Source organism: Dryas octopetala, chromosome 5 (genome assembly GCF_963921425.1).
Source record: "Dryas octopetala chromosome 5, drDryOcto1.1, whole genome shotgun sequence".
Classification (NCBI taxonomy): Eukaryota; Viridiplantae; Streptophyta; class Magnoliopsida; order Rosales; family Rosaceae; genus Dryas; species Dryas octopetala.
In genome coordinates, this window is record NC_141370.1 from 13,949,685 (window position 1) to 13,970,059 (window position 20,375).

The 20,375-nt window shown below is 35.1% G+C and overlaps 3 protein-coding genes and 2 pseudogenes across 3 annotated transcripts; 4 read left to right on the forward strand and 1 right to left on the reverse strand.

The window, feature by feature from the left end:
* Nucleotides 1-5,953: 5,953 nt before the first annotated feature.
* LOC147284577 (uncharacterized) lies at nucleotides 5,954-6,358 on the forward strand. Its single transcript, XM_086245706.1, has one exon. The coding sequence runs from the start codon at nucleotides 5,954-5,956 to the stop codon at nucleotides 6,356-6,358; it is 405 nt and encodes a 134-aa protein (XP_086101832.1).
* A 1,014-nt stretch (nucleotides 6,359-7,372) lies between these two features.
* LOC147284578 (STS14 protein pseudogene) lies at nucleotides 7,373-7,876 on the forward strand (annotated as a pseudogene).
* Nucleotides 7,877-10,529: 2,653 nt separating this feature from the next.
* LOC147284579 (STS14 protein-like) lies at nucleotides 10,530-10,999 on the forward strand (annotated as a pseudogene).
* A 1,264-nt stretch (nucleotides 11,000-12,263) lies between these two features.
* LOC147284580 (CAP (Cysteine-rich secretory proteins, Antigen 5, and Pathogenesis-related 1 protein) superfamily protein) lies at nucleotides 12,264-12,923 on the forward strand. Its single transcript, XM_086244452.1, has one exon. The coding sequence runs from the start codon at nucleotides 12,265-12,267 to the stop codon at nucleotides 12,814-12,816; it is 552 nt and encodes a 183-aa protein (XP_086100578.1). The 5' UTR covers nucleotide 12,264; the 3' UTR covers nucleotides 12,817-12,923.
* A 165-nt stretch (nucleotides 12,924-13,088) lies between these two features.
* On the reverse strand, nucleotides 13,089-18,854 carry LOC147284581 (uncharacterized). The gene is made up of 12 exons (XM_086244451.1): nucleotides 18,359-18,854; nucleotides 18,183-18,256; nucleotides 17,274-17,346; nucleotides 16,747-16,830; nucleotides 16,496-16,612; nucleotides 15,514-15,942; nucleotides 14,863-15,266; nucleotides 14,680-14,779; nucleotides 14,526-14,585; nucleotides 14,358-14,444; nucleotides 14,076-14,204; nucleotides 13,089-13,902 (listed from the first exon to the last, which is right to left on the reverse strand). The coding sequence occupies exons 1-12, from the start codon at nucleotides 18,359-18,361 to the stop codon at nucleotides 13,594-13,596; spliced, it is 1,869 nt and encodes a 622-aa protein (XP_086100577.1). The 5' UTR covers nucleotides 18,362-18,854; the 3' UTR covers nucleotides 13,089-13,593.
* Nucleotides 18,855-20,375: the final 1,521 nt, after the last annotated feature.

The window sequence follows — 20,375 nt, forward strand, 5'->3', positions numbered from 1 at the left end:
GTATTATGCTCACCGTCGAAATTTCGGCGAAATTTCGACGATTTCGGCGAAATTTCGAAATTTCGCCGAAATTTCGACGAAATCATCCCGAAATTTTAGCAAATATGGGTTTCGATTTCGACACCCCTAAAAATCAAAATTTTCGGCGAAATTTCGCCGAAAACTTCGAAATTTAACACCTTGATAACACCTTATAATAATCTAAAAAATGGAAAAAGAAAGGAACAGTATCATTATTCATGAAGCACATTGTTCCAGAATATAGCATCTAGCTATATTAATCAGATCAGTTGATGATTGTGGGGCGTTAAAGTGATGATATTGGAGTATAAAACAGGAAAGGGAATATAAGATCAATAGGAGAGCAGAGCGTATTGAACGGAGGTAAAGAATTACATTCCTACAATGACAACATTATATATTATGATAAATTGTGGGAAGGAGACTAGCTTCTCCATTTCTATATATTTTAATTGCTTTACCATCCCTTAAACGACTTGAAGTCTCAATCAACTTTTAAATTGTTTGAAAAGTTCATGTATATTTAAGTAATGGTTATGTAGATAAGCATTGGGGATCATTTCACTTTCAATTTGCATGGCCAAAAGACATATTTGACTATGGTGGCCACCATGAGCATATATATAGTTGTATACTTAATTGTATTTTAGACTGTCAATGATTTTACAGCTAGCTAGGTGGATTATATATATGGTAAATGGGTTTGTAGCAATTATATTACTAAAAGGAAGCAAAGGGGGGATGAAGTCACTTGTGATAAGGAAGGGAAGGAGCATTAAATTTTTTTTTTTGGCCATGGAAGGAGCATTAAATTAAATATGGACATATCATTACACAATTGCACACGCAGCTTCAAATGAGGATATCTCATTAATTTGAGACATAATGAGGTATTATTTATGGGATCTATTTGTATTGTATTGTAATGATTGAAGTCAATTGTTTATTTCTAAATCTTTATTCAAGTATCACCCATGAAAAAATTAGATAAATTAAAAATGATTAAGACATTTAGTTGTGATCGAATAATTAGACAAATATAGTGATTTTGGTACAAACTCAAAATGATGATTATTAAATCAAATTATCAATAATTTTTTATTTATCTAATTTTGTACATATATGATCTTTGAAGATTCAGAAAATAAACGATTCCGATTATCGAACTATAGTGCAGAATAAATCTCACAAGTAATACCTCATTATGACTAAATGAAGTATACCTCTTTGAAGCTTCCTACCCAATTACATAATCGTGATTTAATCTGTAATCTTCAGCTCTTTTTTGGGTATTATATGTGTTATTATTCACACCTACGATAAGCTGTTTTTTAACATAAAAGCACTAGCTCTCATAGTCGATCACATTCCATTTAAGCATAGTTTGTACACAATTTTATGTAGCAACTATCTGATATATATATATATATATATATATATATATCTGACCTCATAATAATTATCTTGCTATCTTACTCCAATATGTGAGAAAAAACAACACCTTCATCTTAATTTACAGTTGTTCATAAACAAATTGGACCCTACATATATGAACTGGATTAAAGACCTTGGGAATTATGTACACATTGCATTGACAGATTAGAAGAATCAAATTGAGGTCATGGACAAACTAGAACCACTACATACATTGATCGCCTACCAACTTCAACAAGAATATTTATCTATAAAACTTAATTATCATATTAACATAATCTAATATTGAAGCTTTTTGTACAGTGGTATTATATATATATATATAGATCACCATTTGTGAGCATATACATAGAAATTTCCAAATCCAAATTCTTTTCATTAGTTTAGGACGATTTAGAAGTTCAATTGAAATTAAGCACTACTTGTTTTCTCTAATTTGATTCGACAATTATTTTAAAGAGAAGATATTTTCCTTTCTTCAGAAGGGGTGAACCAAAGTTTATACATGCATGTTTTAAGGGTTAATTAGGGTTAGGGGAAAGAGAATGAGAAGGTGAAGGAGGAGGAGGAAAGGATATGGGCAGTTTGAAATAATGGGGGGTGTGATGAATATATATATTTTTTCATAAAAATTTCGGGGGTGTGAAAATAAGATGAGTGAATAAATAGGGATGAGGGGTGGGCCACTCTTTATAAATTGAGAATCTAGTAGAACAACAAACAAAATATATATACTTTAACAATTAAATGATAAAAATTAGTTAGGTTAACTCAATTGATGAGAAAGGACTAAAAAATAAATTAGTTTAATTAGTTAATTAAGTTAAGAATTGGATCCCATATATAGTGTAATAAACAAATAATCCAAATATACGTTCTTTTACCCTATATATACGTTAGGGCAATGCTAGAGTACCTAATTTTTGTGCCTAATGACATGTAATTTCAAATGAATTAAGATATTTAATTTAGTTAAATATTCATTTGTCACATCATTTTTGACAAAGTCCATTTTAACCTTTTTATAACTCTTATAACATTTAAATTATGAAAAAAAAAAATAGTCATTAGAAAATCTCAATTCTTTTAGAAATTTGTTTAGTCTGCATCATTGGCCTCCAACCTAAATAAAAAATCTTGTGAAAAAAAAAAAAAAAAAAACTTAAAATCCTTGTTCCCGTCAGATCCCCAAGAACCACCATCCAACAAATCTTCACCATTTCTTCTCCTTCAATAATGCTAGTTGTCCCACATTTTTTTTCCCACATTTGTATCCCATCTGATGTGTCATTACCTTACTGGAAGGGTATTTCCTTTTTCTTTTTTAGGTTTTAATTTTTAATTTTTAGTGTCCAATGTATGAATGCCATGTAAGATGGTATGAAATTGTGGTATAAAAATGTGGTAAGTGTAGCATTACTGCTTCTCCTTCCTCCCAGAACCATTTCATCATCTTCTCATGGCCCTACTATTTCCTCCCAATATTACCTGTCTTTCCCTTTTTCTCATTCCCTCACCCCACCAATTCTTCCTTCCCACCCCAGCCCTTCTTTGATCTTATGCCCCAATTATGGTTGGACGTAGATAAAAAAATTACTAGAATTGTGATGAAAGATAAAATAAACAATATATAAAGCCAAAGAAATTGAAAGATGAATTGTGAGATTGAGATTGGAAAGGTTAGGGAGAAGAAATTCAAGGTCATTAGATTATTGGAAGGATTGGGAAGAAGAAATTGTAAGAAAAATTAATGGGAAAAACGAATCAAGGTCATTGGATTTCGGAGGGGTGATATTGTATTTTACTAAAAATGATGTGGCAACTAAATAAGTTGATGTAACAAATAATTAATGATGTGTAAAAAATAAATTTACCACATCATATTAGGGCACATAGATCTTGTGTTTTACTAGGGCACAAAATCTTTTCCCATATACGATATTTGTCTATGCTAGCCTCAAAATAACTTGGTAGAGGCCGAAAATTATAAATTTGGTCCACTTATTTTATATCTAATTCAATTTTGGTCCACATTATTTTTTAAATAATGATTTTAAATCCTTTTGGTTGTGTTTTCTTCAATTATAATTGAAGTATAAGTTCTATTTCATCATTGCTTAGTCATAAGAACTAATTTGGAGTACTAGAATAAAAGAAAATTGAAGTTTGGTGAAGTTTAAAAAATTTAAAAATTTTCTATGAAAAATTGGTAGTTTCGGGTACCTTACTTTGAGGCCATTATCTTGAGTTGTAGAACTCCGATTTGAATGATCTTTATATGGTTATAAAGAGGAAATGCATAGCTTTAAAACAAGTATATATTTGCTAAATTTGATTGAGATTTGATAGGGTAAAAGACATGACAAATTTGAAAAAATAAATCTGAACCTTTATTGAACAAATGAAACAATTAGTGGACTAAAACAGAACTTAAAAAAGATCGTGGACTAAAATTGAACTAAGTATAAAATAAGTGGACCAAAAGGTATATAGGTTATTTGTGTCTATATCTAGAAATATTTTTTGGGCTCTAAAACTAACTAGTTAGTAAGTTAATTCAAAGCTAACCACCATGTTGGACCCACCGTACAATGTAATCTCAAAATCCAAACCGTCTATTTTTTAGGCCCTACTTTAAAGATCATCATTCTAAAAAATCTCCAAAATCAAAAGTCATTTAGTCATTTGATTATAACAACAACTATTTATATGCTTTTATTGAAAACACTGATTGTTTATTTATTTCATCTCAATTAGATGACTAAGTGATTTTCGATTTAATTGATTTTTTGAAATGATGATCTTTGAAGTATGACATAAATAATTGACGGTTTGGATTATAAGATTAGTTATGTGGTGATCCCAAAAGCATGGTTATTTTCGTATTAACTTATTAATCAGTTAGTTTTAGAGCACTCCTATATATATATATTATTAGCGGGAACCTTTGCAAGAGTACAATTAGTTGCACATATTATTACAGTAGTGTTAGATATACCACATTTTTATACCACAATTTCATACCACCTTATGTGGCAACTTACATGGCATTCATACATTGGATACTAAAAAATAAAAATAAAAACCCAAAAAGGAAAAGAAAAACTCTGTCCAATAAAATAATGACACGTAAGATGGTATAAAAATGTGGTATAAAAATGTGATAAGTATAGCATTATTCATATTATTATTAATTAATTATGAGTTACTAAGTATTATCAGGGATCCTAAATTGTATCTTAAAATTTAGATTCTAAAAGATAAAGAGTCATATCTGAGTCTACTTTAAAACTCATTTATTTATTATAAGTAAAACACACATAATTAAACATTCAACTTTAAAATCTCTAATGTTATTCAATTACCGATTCTTAATTAATTACTAAATTACATTAACCTCATATGCCATCCCATAAAGACCGGGTCTTAACTACTAAAAGGTTCCCTAAAGTCAAGAGTTCTTCTGACGTCTCCTCGTGGCATGTTAAACACCTCCTCAAAGAGCTACTTCAATTAAGTATTTCTTTTTCTCATATAAATTTGATAAACTTTCTTAAGACAGATTCCGAGAGTCTTACTTTAGAAAAATAAAAAATAAAAAATTATAATTACTTCAAGATTTTTATGATTTAGATACATTGCACTATAGAAATCATGCGTATTAACTTTTCAGTAAAGATCTATATTTATCTAATATTCTTTTTTTTTTTATGAGATTTATATGGAAAATTCTTGACTTGGAGTAAGAAAAAAGTTGGACTTTCAAATTTTCATTTTTGGGAAAATGAGTATCATAAGCAATTAAGTATGACACTATGACTTAATTAAGATCAATTTATCGATGGTTTTAAATTTAAATGTATTTAGCTAATTGGTACCATTATTATTTTGTTTAAAGTAAAATGTTCAAAAATGAAACTAAAATCCCCAAATAATATGTCAAAGAAGTTGTGACATTAAATTTAGGTGAAAACTGAAATCAAATCAAAGAAACCCTAGAATTAAGAAGACAACAAGATTTAAGACCAAAAATACCAGCACATCACACCCATTTTTCTAAATTTACATATACATTTATGTTTCATCCAATACGCATACTTTTTATCTTCATGTTTACAACATGGTTGTTTACTTGTTTGAAAAAAAAATGGTTCCAAACTTCCAATCCAATTGACTCAATGAACTTGGCTCTTTATGTAGACACAAATTCTAGTGCCCTCACAAAAATAAATTTTTTTTGTCAATACCCACACCAAAATATGAGTTAGTAGTCCCAACCCAAGATTTTGTCTGAGTGTCTGACCCATCACCCAAGTCTTTTAAAATGATTGAGTCTCTGTTAAAAAAGATGAGTAAAACCACCAACTGAGTCAAAAAGAAGAAAAAAGAAAAAAAAAAACCCCACCACCTTCTCCCTCACTCACTCTCTCTCTCTCTCTCTCTCTCTCTCTCTCTCTCTCTCTCTCTCTCTCTCTCTCTCTCTTGAAAAAAAAAAAACATGGGTGCCTGTGGTTCCTCTCCATCTATGAAAACAGATGGAGGTAGAAGTAGAGGAGGAGGAGGAGGAGGAGGAGGATTAGATTCCATCAGACGGCCAATAGGCAGCATAGTGATCCAGGTGGACGGTCGGATGCAAGAGTTGAAGCAACCAAGCCAAGCCAAGCACATCACTTCTCAGAATCCCAATTGCTTCTTGTGCAGCTCCGAGTTTATGTCTGTTGGCACGTGCGTGCCCCACGTGCCTGATGATGAGGAGCTCCAGCCGGGCCAAATTTACTTCCTCCTGCCACTCCATCAAGCCCACAATCCCCTCTCTCTCCACGACCTTTGCAATCTCGCAATCAAGGCCAGCTCTGCATTAGGCAAACAGGCCCTAAACCTTTCCAAGCTCAATTTTCAGTGAGTTTTCTTTTCTTTTTTTTTTTGCCACGAATTTATTATTATTTGTGGTCCAATGGCTATATAGCCAAACACATTTCAATGTCAGCAATTTGATCACTTTGCGATGGAATTTTCTTTCCTTTTTTCTTTGGGTTCAAAATTCAATTGTTTAGTCAATTAATTGTTAATGTGGGGAGTGAGGAAATGGTAGACTTTGACCTTGAAATGTAGCAGGCCTAATTTAATTTCCTTGACGAAGCCCGACCCACTATTGGGCCTGGTCCTAGCTTTGGGTCAAATCTGTTGCATTTGTCATAATACAGGTTCATAAATAAGCGACCACCGCCAAAGCTTGCATTCAAATATTTCGTCTTTTCTAGTTCATAAAAGTCAACAGATGATGTGTATTGATCTTGGAAATATGCCCATTTTGATTGATCAGAGATTCAAGCAATTACACCTCCTCTTAATTACTTAGGTATTGATTCTTTTCCGGTATTGATTTGTTTTTTGTTTTTTTATTTGTTTCTATCAGATAATCATGTATGTATCTCACATATTATATACAACATGAAATATGTAAATTTTAGCCTTCCATATTTATAACATCTGATACATAACCATAAAAAAAGTTAGAATATCTAATCCAAAATTAATTAGCAATAGAAAAAAAGCTCATGACCCTTATAAGCATACTGTAATTTTTTTAATATGGAACAACACCTTCACATTATCACATACCTCCTCTCTAATAGAGATCAATAAATCACACTTCTAGTAAAAAAGTATTACAAAAATATGATCAACTTACCATTATTCTTATATCCGATCGAAAAAGAAAATTACAATTGTTTTGGTCCATTAATTTGACCGAAATGTCATGTGTTGTCGCCTAGCCTTTATGGTTTGGTGAACCAGTAGCGAACTCTTTTCATACCCTCCACCCCAACACAAGATCCTTGCTATAAATAATTGGAGGAGAACTGAAGATTGATCAAAATCATAGTGCACATAAGTTGAACCAAAATTAAAGGACATGGCCCAATATGCGTTGCTTGTACTAGTGGCTGGTCTAGCCATGATCAGCTCAGGCTCAGCCCATGGTGCAGTGCAAGAGTTGTTGGAAGCTCACAACGAAGCAAGAGCTGCAGTGGGGGTTGGCCCTCTCAAGTGGAGTGGGACCCTGGCCGAAGCGGCAAGGCGAGCAGTGAGGAACCAAAGAGACAACATGGGCTGCAAGATGTTTGCAGACCTGAACCGTGTCAAAGGCAAGTCTGGTGCCAACCAGTCTTGGTCTAGTGGGCTGCTGCGGACACCGCGCATGGTTGTGGCTTCGTGGGTTGAAGAGAAGGAGTTCTACAACCACACCAACAACTCGTGTCTGCCAAATCATAAGACCTGCGGTGTGTACACGCAGGTGGTGTGGAGGAATTCACTGGAGTTGGGGTGCGCAGAGGTCACCTGTACCAAGGACCAGAGCAGTTTGACTCTTTGCTTTTATAACCCTCCAGGGAACGTTGTAGGGGAGAGTCCTTACTAGTTTACTTGTGGTTTCAAAGGCTAAGTATATATTAAGCAATAAGCTAGTAATGTACTTGGGTGTTTGATATGTAATAAGTAGGCAAATATAAGGCCTCTTGTGCTTCTAAATAACAGTACTATATATGCAAATATGGTTGAGATGTCTTTAATTGCTTTTGTATTGTTATTTCTGATTTCTTTGATTTTTTTTCTTTGTTACATATATGATAGAAAAGAGAACCCAATTATTGGAATAGACTAGCTGATCGATTCATGTTATATACACATGAGATTAGAATTATGGAATTAATCATGGGTAATTGATTTTGTAGTTATATCAAGATCAAGTGCATTGATATGGAAATTAATCTTTTCGGTTAAGCAGGGATTCAACCCACACCAATTCTTAAATACATTGGTAGCATTAAACAATCAAACAACTCCATACGATTATGGACAAGATAAATAATTACATATGGTTAAGAATTTCTTTGGTCAAATATAATTATTTCATATCGAGATAAATGATTTTTCTTTTTTGTGTAGCATTAATTTGATGGTGTTTGGATTCATAAAGCATTTCCTAGCCAAGGCTCACTAGAGCATTAGTGTTGGAGGACAAAAAGACAGCATCTTAAGGGCACGTTTTACATTTAGGATTGAGTTTGATAGGTTAACTCACTAATTAAATTCAGAGTATATCAAAGAAAAAAATAGAGGCTAACTTCTTACTTTTTTGTCCAAATTAAAAGAAGAAGATGGATTAGTCATAAGAGAAATTAACTTATCATTTCCAATCCATATTTCATTGGGATATCAACTCTTATGACTAATCTATATTCTTTCTTCAACTTGAAAAAATTTATTAGTTAGCATCAATTTCTTCCTTCAATATACCTTGAATCTTGTTAATTAATCTGGCCATGCAAGATTGATCGAGAAGTTGAAGAGATTTTGAAAAGCGGCTAGAAAGGAGATCGAGAGGCAAAAAAGGGGCAGGGAAGATTGAGTTTAATTGGCCGGGGAGAGGAAAAAGGTTGGGCAACAGTGTAATACGGTGAGATTAAGATGATTCTAGTGGGTGTTGGCCAAAAAAGATGATTCTAGTGGGTATAGAAAGTAATGGAGTTAGTGTGCTTGGAATGTATGATCGAGGTATTTTTGGAATAAATAAATTAAAGAAAAGAGCAGTACTAGGGATCGATTCTAAATTTATATCCCACATGTGGGATATAAATGTAGGATCCCTAGCATTATTATTAAAAAAAAATTAATCTTGATCATTCATTTTTCTTTTGGTATATTTTCCTTTTTAGATATTATCTTGCATTATCAGAGGAATCAAAGCAGAATAAATCAATTCAAAATTAGTTCCTCAAAATGTGGAATATAGAAAAGAAAATCAAATATTTAATAACAAGAGTGTTTTAAGAACACATAAATGAATGAAAATATTTGAAAAAAAAAAAATATATATATATATATATATGAGTTATAATATGGGTGCTCAAGTGGATATACAGTCAAAGAAATTAGATCATTTTAATTAATTTTAATACCAGGTCTTATTGAGTATTGAAGAACTTTTTAATCTTTAAAGTTTAAACCCCTTTTAACTAAAAAAAAAAAATCTATTTGTCCTTATGATTTTGATCTTTGCAAGTACCATACCATTATAGATTATTGAGAATATATAACATCGATCCGAGTCCACTCCAACATCGCATTTTATCAATTAATTTGACCGAAATGTCACGTGTTGATCATTATTGCCTTCATGTTGGTGGTCGCCTTCTAAGCTTGGTACCTAATTCTTCAATTTCATACTTTTCACGTAGAAAAGATCGAGTTGCTATAGCCTATAAATAATTGGACGACAAGTGAAGATTGAATCACAGCTAGCCTAGCATACATAATTAAGATCGATCGATCATCAAGAAATGGCCCAATATGCCTTGCTTGTTGTACTAGTAGTGGCCGGTGGCTCTAACCATCAGCTCATCATCCCACGTTCAAAACTGGTTCAAAACTATTTCTGCTGAGATATTAAAAGCGACAATTAATTAATTTCCACAATATTTATCAAAGCCAGCAAGACTACGTACGTGGATTGATCTGAAAAATATGTTATCTAGCTCTACTTTGTTACAAAAGAAGCTGAAAGAGGATAGGGAATTCGAACTTTAATTTAGCCTTAAAACTAGTTTTTTGGTTTATGAGAGCCACACTTAATCCCCCCCCCCCCCCCCAAAAAAAAAAAGAGCCTCTTTATTTCCGGTTACAATTGAATCATAAAAAATTTGCTGGAATCATGAACACAATAAATAGTTATGTAATCGGCCTTATCGAGAGTTTTCTAAACGTACCTTTATTTTAACTAAAGAGAATTTTCATTCCATGGTATGATTGTAACTCTATATTGAGAATTACAATTAATTCTAGCTCGTACGTCCACTCCAACATCACATTTTGGTCAATTTATTTCATGGAAATGCCATGTGTTGATCATTATTATATTCATTTGGGTGGTCGTCTGGTAGACCAGTAACGAATTCACTTCGTAGTTCATACGTTCCACCAACATAAGGTTAGCCTATAAATAATTGGACGACAAGTGAAGATTGATCATAGCAAGCACACATTAATATTATATATATTACGATCATCAAGAAATGACCCAACATTATGCCTTGTTTGTTGTACTAGTATTAGTGGCTCTATCAATGAGCTCATCAACCCATGGTGCAGCTCCGAAGGTGCCAAGCTCGAACCCTAGCTTTTTAGTCTCACCACCAGAGTCACCCCCTCGGTATCCTGATAAAACCCTAGAATACCTTGAAGTCCACAACAAAGCAAGAGGTGCAGTTGGGGTTGGCCCTCTCAAGTGGAGGCAGACCATGGCCAAAGCCTCAAGGCGAGTGGTGAGGTACCAAAGAGACAACAAGGGTTGCAACTTTGCAGACCTGAGCAGAGTGGGACCACCCCACAGCCGCTACGGGGCCAACCAGATGGTTTGGTCTGGTTTGGAGGAACTCTTCGGAGTTGGGGTGTGCAGAGGCTAAATGTGTCAAAGGAGAAAACCTGCATAACTCTTTGTTATTATAATCCTCCAGGAAACGTTAAAGGGAAGAGACCGTACTAGCAACTCGCTAGACAAGTTGAACGTACTCATTACCATGTACTGGGTTGCAGGGCTTAAAAGTATATAATAAGCACTAAATAATGTGTAATTAATCACATATACTTGGGTGTTTGATATGTCATAAAGCTAGTAGGCAAATATAAGGCCTCTTGTGCTGCTAATTAAATAATTAACATGCATGCATGGTTAAGAATTGTGATCTCTTTAATTGTTTTGTATTGTTATTTTCGTTTTGTTCTAATTTTTTGTTACAGATAGTCAGATATGATAGAGAACTAGAGAAGAGAACCCAAATTGGAATTGACTGATTCATCATTCATGTGGGTTAATTGCTTTTGTCTATTCTATGCTGGTCGATCACGTGCAATGATTTGGGGAATTAATACAGAGTCTTTTTGGCCTGTAGTTGAACTACTGTTAAGTTTGGTGTAGTTTTTATGCATCTCACCTCACCATATATCACTCTCTCTTTCTAACTGTACGTCTCTCTCTCACACACACTCTCTCTGGCTTTTACAAATATTGTTTGGAATGAGAGATGGTGAGAAATACCATCTGAAGTTTAAGTAGAGTTAAACGTACATAGTGTAGTACGTTTATATCCATCTCACTCTCACTCTACTGTCACTGTCATTAATTGTCACACTCTCACTCAGCCTCTCCCCTTCTCTCTCCCTGGCTTTTACAAATGTTTAGAATAAGAGATGGTGAGAAATATATACTTGTAGTTGAACTGGTGTTAATTAAACATGGTGTAGTTTACCTGTAGTTGAACTAGTGAGATAGAGGCATACGAGCATCATGAGAGAGCCAAATCAAAAACCCTTTTTAAAGAAGTAGAAAACCCTATTTATAATAAGTGAGAGGCCCCTAGTCCCCTTTTACAATCCCCCAATGTGGAGGAACACCACGAAGCTAGGCCAACAATATGGCACAAACATATATGTAAAATTGATTTTATAATTATATTTAGAAGAACTGGTTAGCAGGGAGATCAAGTTATATATGATAGAGAAGAAAGCCCAATTTAGAATAGTTTGATTCATTCTTCTTAAAAAAAAAAACAAAAAAGAATAGATTGATTCATGTGATCCACAATCGGTACATGTCCTGTTGTATACACCTGTGACAGTTAAGACTCAATCAGCTATATGAGAAGGGCAAAAAGGTAACTTCCTCTCATTCCTCGCAGTCGCACCAAACACAAGGGTCGCTATAAATAATTGGACCAAAACTGAGCACGCACCAACCAGTTGAAATTAGAAATGGCCCAATATGCCTTGCTTGTAGTACTAGTGGCTGGTCTGGCCATCATGAGCTCAGTCCACAGTGCAGCAGCTCCGCCGCCAACCACCACGAAACCCATCAGCCCAGCAGCCCCTCTCTCTAGTGCAGCCCAAGAGTACCTCCAAGCTCACAACGAAGCCAGAGCCGCAGTTGGGGTCGACCCTCTCAAGTGGAGCGAGGCCCTGGCCAATGCCACCAGCCTACTGGTCAGGTACCAGAGAGACAAAATGGGCTGCAAGTTTGCCAACCTCAGCAGTGGCTACAAGTACGGCGCCAACCAGTTGTGGGCTGGCGGGCAGGCGGTGACGCCGCGCACGGTGGTGGACACGTGGGTCAAGGAGAAGGAGTTCTACAACCACACCGACAACACGTGCGTGCCGAATCATAGTTGCGGTGTGTACACGCAGGTGGTGTGGAGGAAGTCGCTGGAGTTGGGCTGTGCGCAGGCCACGTGTCCCAAGGACCAGACCAGTTTGAGTGTTTGTTTTTATAACCCTCCTGGGAATTTTGTAGGGGAGAGCCCTTACTAGCAGAGAAGTTGATGATGATGATGAAAAATTGTGACTATTGTCTGAGGCCTCTTTTGTTGCTAAATAACACAATGCAAATAATGCAATGCTTGATGATTTCAGATGGATATTCAGATCTCATTTCTTTGTTTTCTTTGTTGGTTACTGGCTACTTGGCTAGTACAGCTTCTCTGCTTTAGTCAGTATTAATTAATATAATCATGAGTAATTGATTTTTATAATTATGTTTAGCAGAGATGGGTGGGGAGATCCAATATATGATAAAGATTAGAGAACCCAAATTGATATAGACTGATATTTGTGTGATCCAAAGATGGGTGTGTACATATGGGATTAGGAATTTAGATTATAGAATTAAGATCCACCGACAAAAAAAATGGATTGCTAGCTACTCCCACATGAATGCTACTAAAGGATTGTACAGTTACCACTTGCCATTTACCATTTTACCCTGCTAGTAAAGATTGTACTATTTATACTGATGGCTCAAGGAAAACAAAAGATATATTCACAAAATGCTAATGCGCCATTACATTCACAACAATACAGCAATTGCAGATACTTTGCATAGCCTAATACAGATACAAAGTGCCACACGCTACACCATTCTATTCCAATCCTCCTGCCCCCACTTTTTCTTTTTCTTTTTTAACTTATTTTCTGGATCACATTCTCATTCTACTTTGTACAGAAGAGCTACATGAAATCTTTCTGCCATAAGAACCTTAGGAGCAATGCAGATTACTTGTATCGAATATAGCCACCTCATGCAAGCGTTTACTTCACCAGCTCTTTGAAAATTAGATACCGGAAAGTGAAATTGTGAGGAATCCACTCAATGCTCTTTCGGGACTTACCAAGCTGGCCCTGGCATTTCTTAACACTCTTCCTCAACGATTCAGGCAATGACTGCTGGATCATCTCCAAAACACCAGCCGGACACAAGTCTGAACTCTTTGCAAATGACTCAACAATCTTTGGTAGAAGAATCTTGTGGTCCTTGCGCACACCAAAGGTAGCCCGAATAAACTCCTCCTTTGCAGCTTCCAGCTCCTGAAATACTCTCTTGGGAGTGTACACGCGAACCTGAAAAAGATGGAAAGGTTCATACAATTCCTCAAAAGGAAAAACATATATATATATATATATATATCTAAGGCAGAGCAAATCAAGTCGTTTAATTCCTACTTTTGGTTAATTTTTCAATTTTAACCACATAGAAATCAGGATCAAAAAACAGAACAAGGAAAATGAAGTACCGCAGGATCAGAATGGCTTCCTGAACAAAGTGCAAAATGTAGTAGGGGCTCTGGATGGTCAATTGCATATGCTTGCCGTTCATCTCCAGTCTTGAATTTGGTCCTTGGAGTCAGTAACAAGCGAAGCCACTACAAGCACAGACAACCTTTATAAGTTAAATCCTATAGAGTATATACATATATGAAGTTAAATAAACTCCCTGTGTATACTAGGTAGTAGAAACAAGTGTTTTATAGGGAATTTCAGTGTGCATGCATGTGAGTATGTGACTTAGGATCCACCTGTCCTGGGCGAGACATTCGGCATCCAAGGATAGAGCTCTGCATTGTGTCTGCACTGATTGTGTGGCCCCCGATGTTATATGCAGCCTGGACAGTGAAAGAACCAAGTAAACAAATACCCTTACTCAATTTCTTCCCCAGAAGTAATGCCAGTGAGACTCTTCTTACCTTCAAAAGTAAGAATACCCTCTTTACATTGTTTTGTGGAACCCCATAAGCCAAATATGCCTATCAGAAAACAAATTATTGATTACAATCCAGTAACAATCATCCAAAGAAGACCATGATGTAAAACTGGTAAATTACAGGTGATAGACATTACATGCATCACCAAAGTATTGTGTACGTTAATCCAGAATGCTAACTTTTCGTCATTTTTCAACTTTCTTGGATCTATTTCCTCTAAACGACAAATAAGTGACCTGTAACAGGATAACTCAGTAAGCATAATGCTAATTGCAAGAGAACATAGAATTTAATTTAAATCAGTGTCATAAAGGCTCACCTGAAATGTTGTAACAAGTGCTCGATATCACCTAATTTTTTACTATCTCTATAAATCCATGGAACTTCAACCATTGTGCTGTATGGCCCACTAAACTCTTTAAGTCCTTCCATATGAAAAGGATTGTCCAATCGTACATCAAAAGATGAATTATTCCTGAACCGTGGACTCCACATATCACTCTGCCCTCTTGGAGAAAATGCACTCGTTGATGACAAAGATGAATTGGGAGATGAAAGGCCATTATGTGTTGAGGGCGGTTCTGCAAGCTTACAATATATAGTGGACATGCACTTGATCATGTCCTCTGAAAGCCTGTTAGGTGTCTCTGGAATATGATCAGAAATGCGTGTACCAAGATGCTCCGCCAGACTAATTACATTTGATGAAGTATTCTGAGCATACTGGAAAAACAATCAAAAGTCAGAATCAAGATAAGGCCGCCAAAGTGCCATTTATACCATGAAAAGAAGTTAGCATGCTATACAATTAGATTTCCTATAATTGTCACTATTTCTAGAGTGATTCCCCCTTTGGTAAAAATGGTAAAAGCAAAGCGGCTAATGCCATGATGTGTGGTAATCCAATAATTAGCATTTTTATGGGAACAAACTTCGATCAGAAAATGGTAAAAACAATGTGTTAAGTTACCTCCATCATGGACAACGGTTGAGAATGACAGGCACGCAAAGCTCTCGCCAAAGACTCTTCTGGAGGAGAAGTTCTAGACAGGAATGCAGAATGTTGTGAAAGTGAGGAGTGGCAACGGTGAACACTGGAATCTAATTGCTTCTCTTCTCCTCCAATTCCATTAGATTCCTTCCATGAATTTTCAAGTGACTGACCACCAGATTGAACTGCTAAATTTTCCCTCTTCAAGGTCATATCAGGTTCGGAAACTTCCAGGATCCTGCTTCTTGGGGTTGTTAAAGTTGACTTTACTCTTTCATCCTTCTTAGACGGGGAAACAGAGGACAGTTGCTCATCAAATGCTTTTCGGTACAATGAGAGAAGATATTGTTCCAAGTGTACGACTTCCAATTCTAACACTGCAATCTCCTTAATCAATTCTGTGGCTGGCTGGAGTCATATAAAATCAGTGTCAAAATGTATCAGTATTAAATTTACAAAAAGAAATAGTGGTGATATAGTCTGAAAAAGACAAGCCGACACGAATTGTCAAGTTCAACACCAGACTTGCATTACAATTCTATGACCAAGGCAGTAAAATAGCAGTTTTTATCGATGGAGAATTATAGCATCAAAATTTGATCATCGCTTGCAAATAAGATAGATTAAGGCTTAAAGAAAACGTCTTCTGTATACTCTGCTGGTAAGCCTGGTATCAAACGAAGGTTATTAAAGACACTAAATTTAGGGAAACTATGTGGAGCTACAATTTTAAATACTTCCACAACACGCGTGATTATTTAAAACTTTAAAAATAAAAATTCATGTTTTACAAGAGTATAAAATAGTACCCTTCTCTTCGGTCTGGAGCATAACATAGTACATTCAATAGAAAACAACATTGAAATATAGCATGTATATTTTGATAGTTATGCATTTAACCCTTTCAAAGTTTTTATATACATTAAAAAGAAAAATTGAATATGAAAACAGGAAGAGCTACCTTAGGCATTGCAATTTCATTTGTGTTATTACGGATGGAAGACCTATAACCCAGTGCTTTTTCTAAAGCATGGCGGACCTCAAATTGATCTTGTAATCTTTTCTCAAGCTGTAGAATCTGCGTACCAAATATTATAAACAATTAACATTTAACAGAAATAAGCAAAGACAAAGCTGGAGTCTGCTTGTGCAAAATGGGTTGGATTTAATCATTCAGAATCTCCAAAACCTGAATATAAAGATATATTATACCTCTTGCTTCAAGGAGTTGTGCACTTCCATGGTAGGGGATTGTTTCTTCTTGGTTGTAACATGACCCTTGAACTGCCCCATATCCTAGTTTCAGATGCAATCCATAAGTCAGTGTGAAATTATTTTTCTTGACTGAAATTCAATCTTAATCAGAGTTCAGTGCGTGAATCATCATAAAATCATCATTTTTTTTATTCAACTTAGCTCAACAAAGCTTGTATGCCATCTACAGAAAAACGTATTATAATCAAAGGCATAAGTTTATAATTACAACGTTCTATGCCTTATACTAACTTTGCAACAAAATTATAGTTAAGATTAAATATCTGGCAAAGAAGAAAAAGATAAAGGGCCAAAGGGACCAATATGCTAATGTTCAGGATGGCACTAATATCTTAAATAAAGACTAATGTAGTTAAAATGATAAGGCAATCAGATCATTATGCTATAACATATCTAACCTTCCTCAGGAAATAATAATTTTGGAATACATTAGGCAAAAGGTGAAAAAGGAGTAGTTATCTTACCAGCTTTACACGCTCTGATGCTTCATAGGAACTATCCAAGTCACCTTCCTCCAGTCTTTTCTTATCAGGAAAGCTGGAAATGCACAAGCGTGAACAGAAAGAATTAATAGATATTGAGTGAAGAAGATGACATTTGAAGTCTCTCATTCCATATCTAGGCCACTTCATACATGATTTGTTGTCCATTTACAAGCCCAAGCTCAAGATATTCTCCTCAAATAAGTTTTGAAATTCAATGCCTCTATTACCCATTATTACAATCTTATCATAAAGTAAGAAGAAAAAGAAGTTGGGAAAGACTTCAAATGAAAAAACAGCTATAAACCTTTAGCAGAGAAGAGAGGAAAATAAAAATCATGGATAAAGACTGAAAATCAAGAATTTAAATGAAATAATACATAATTTGTGGATATTTACAATTCCCTCCTACTAGGGTCCATAGTCATCAAACCTTATTATAAAGTTGAAAAGGGAAAAGAATTTTGGGAGAAAAAAAAGGGTATAAATCTTTAGGAGAGAAGAGAAAAAACTTCGTGGCTGAAATCTGAAATGCAAGGGTCTCAATGAATTAAAGAACTCTCAAGTAATATCCCCTCTTGGGCTCTGAATTTCATTTAAAAACAATTCACGCTTCTCCGTGAAGAATAAATGACTAGCAAAGTGGAAATAGGCCATAATGGAGGTTCATAGATATGTCTTGTCGATACTTTTAATTGAGAAAACAGTGGGTATAGCTCTGAAAGCTCAGGTTCCCATTTTCCCCAATAATCCATCTCAGAAGTTTTTCCAGTTCAAGAAACTCATCAAGTATACATACTAAAATCAGGAAAATGTGAGAACACTGATTGCTAGCTAACAAAAATAATTAAACGACCTTGAAACAAAATACATATTAATTTAGAAAGCTACCTTTTTGAACGCTTGTGTCTTGGGTTCAGTCTCAATCCCAGCATTTTACCATCACCACTCATCTCAAGCCCCATCTTTACAAACCATCCCAAACAAAAGTAAATTTCAGTGAGGCAGAAACAGCACCAAGAAACAAGAAAAAAGAGAACCCAGAAAGCAGAGGAAAATATAATTACCATTACACTCCAGAAAAGCCAGTGAAACCAGGATGGAGTATTTGACAGATGAAAAAAGACCCACCAGTCCAAAAGAGACCAAATATCTCTCAAAGGCCTCTAATTAGACTCCAAAACTTGAACTTGTCCAGTAGCATTTCACCAAGCAAGAGGTTCCAGGAAGTACCCACAAAGTGATCAGTTCCTGCTAAAAGAGTCTGAACATTGGAGAGTTGAAACGGTTTCATAAAACCCACAAAAAAGACTCAAAAAAGATAGCCCTTTTGACCAGTGAGCTTCTCTTTCAAGATACTCCCTCTAAATTTACTAGCTTTTGCAATGGAGGAGGTTGGCTTTTCGTTAAAAGAAGCAAAAACCAGCTCGTGGGCTTTGATGGAAGAAGAAAGTTCGCATGGACTTACGCTAGAAATAATGGTAGACCCCTGAATGTCAAAGTGTCCAAAAGTGGACAATTTTCACTCAACCAGAGGACAAAGGAGAGGAAGATAAATAGTGGCTGTGAGAGTATGCGTGAGTTAGATTGTATTATTTTTATTTCATAAAATAAGAACCCAAAATTTTCCACATTCTCTTCTCTTGTTGGGAAGCAAGTGGGAGTTGGTGACCGCCCCTCCACCTTTGTCCCATACTGCTATATAAATGGTCTAGTATATGGCTATGGCTACATATGGTGCATTATATTGCATGTCATAGCTAATTTGCTATGCAAGTATGTACTGAAAAAAAAAATCCTCCAAAATATGTAAAGTTGCAAACCATACTCAAAATTACTGCCATACTGTTAATGTCACATCAAATTTTCTACATCTAAAGTTATGTATGTAAGATGGAACATTACTCTGTGAATGATAATATACCACCAATTCATGAGATTAACTAAAGAGTTTAAGCAACATCAGTTGCATGCTATTTTAGGATGAAAAGTAAGAACAAAGTCATTCAATATGTTTATACTGTTAAGTCCAATATACATAGACATAACTTGGGATTATATGTTTGTGTGACGATGATGGTTCAAAAGGGGTGAGTGAGTGATTCAAAATTAAGACAATAATTGCGGGCAGAAACAAAAAATGGGTTATGTCCAATTATGACTCGCTAACAAATGTTTTGGTTTTAGAAGAAAAAAGCAAAGCACCCATCGAAAGGGATGAAAGGTGAGGGATAAAGGAGACATAGGATGCTTGAAAGGAATTGAAGATTTGTGAGCTTTCTCTTTGTCAAAATCTCTTTTTGGAGAAAATAGGAGATGCCCAAATTGTCCTTGAGTGTCCAGTAGACTAACGTTTGTCACAGAATCCCCACAATAAAATATGCTTATATTATATGGGAGCTTGACCTTTTCCAATACCAATACAAAAGAAAGAGATGATGGCATGGCAGTGTGTGTGGTAAGGTGGCCAGGTCTCTCTTTTTGTCGTGATATTTACCCTTTTTTTGTTGTTGTCAAAGTCGTGATATTCACCTAATTGGGCAAAAGAAAAAGGAAAGGTTTCATTTTTCAGTTTTCACTGCAAAACTTTTCATTGAATTGTTTAGTAGTTGTTTACTGGGTACCTTTTTAATTTTTGTATTGAGATTGCAGAAACCAAAAGTCTAGTGTAACTACATGAGTTTGCAAAGTGTATTAGAATGAAAATATGGGTTTAGTCCAAAAATCAAGATATAGGAAAGGTTAAGAAGGAAAAGTGGAAAACAGAAAGATACCAGCATTTTTTTTTTGAGTGTTGCTTCAAAGTCGAGTAATGCACGTAAGCAATTCTCAACTATACATTGATGCGTGTGAGTAATTCTCAACCATAGATTTATGTGGGACTTAAGTTAATCAACGGATGACAATCATCCATATCCGTGTTTCAATTTCTTGTGCCCAAGAAGAAACAGCATGATCGCTATCAAAATATTAATAGCCTTAGGTGATATGAAAATGACTTATATTATTAACTGCTTTATGTTTGGTTTATTAGCATCAGATTAATGTTTTCAATGTTATCTTTGCTCGGGGATTCTTCATTTG

Coding starts and splice junctions, on each gene's coding strand:
- LOC147284577 (XM_086245706.1), top strand. CDS start 5,954: ATGGGTGCCTGTGGTTCCTCTCCATCTATGAAAACAGATGGAGGTAGA.
- LOC147284580 (XM_086244452.1), top strand. CDS start 12,265: ATGGCCCAATATGCCTTGCTTGTAGTACTAGTGGCTGGTCTGGCCATC.
- LOC147284581 (XM_086244451.1), bottom strand. Junction 14,586..14,679: donor ACAATACTTTGGTGATGCAT/GTAATGTCTATC, acceptor GTTTTCTGATAG/GCATATTTGGCTTATGGGGT. Junction 14,445..14,525: donor GGGTATTCTTACTTTTGAAG/GTAAGAAGAGTC, acceptor TTCACTGTCCAG/GCTGCATATAACATCGGGGG.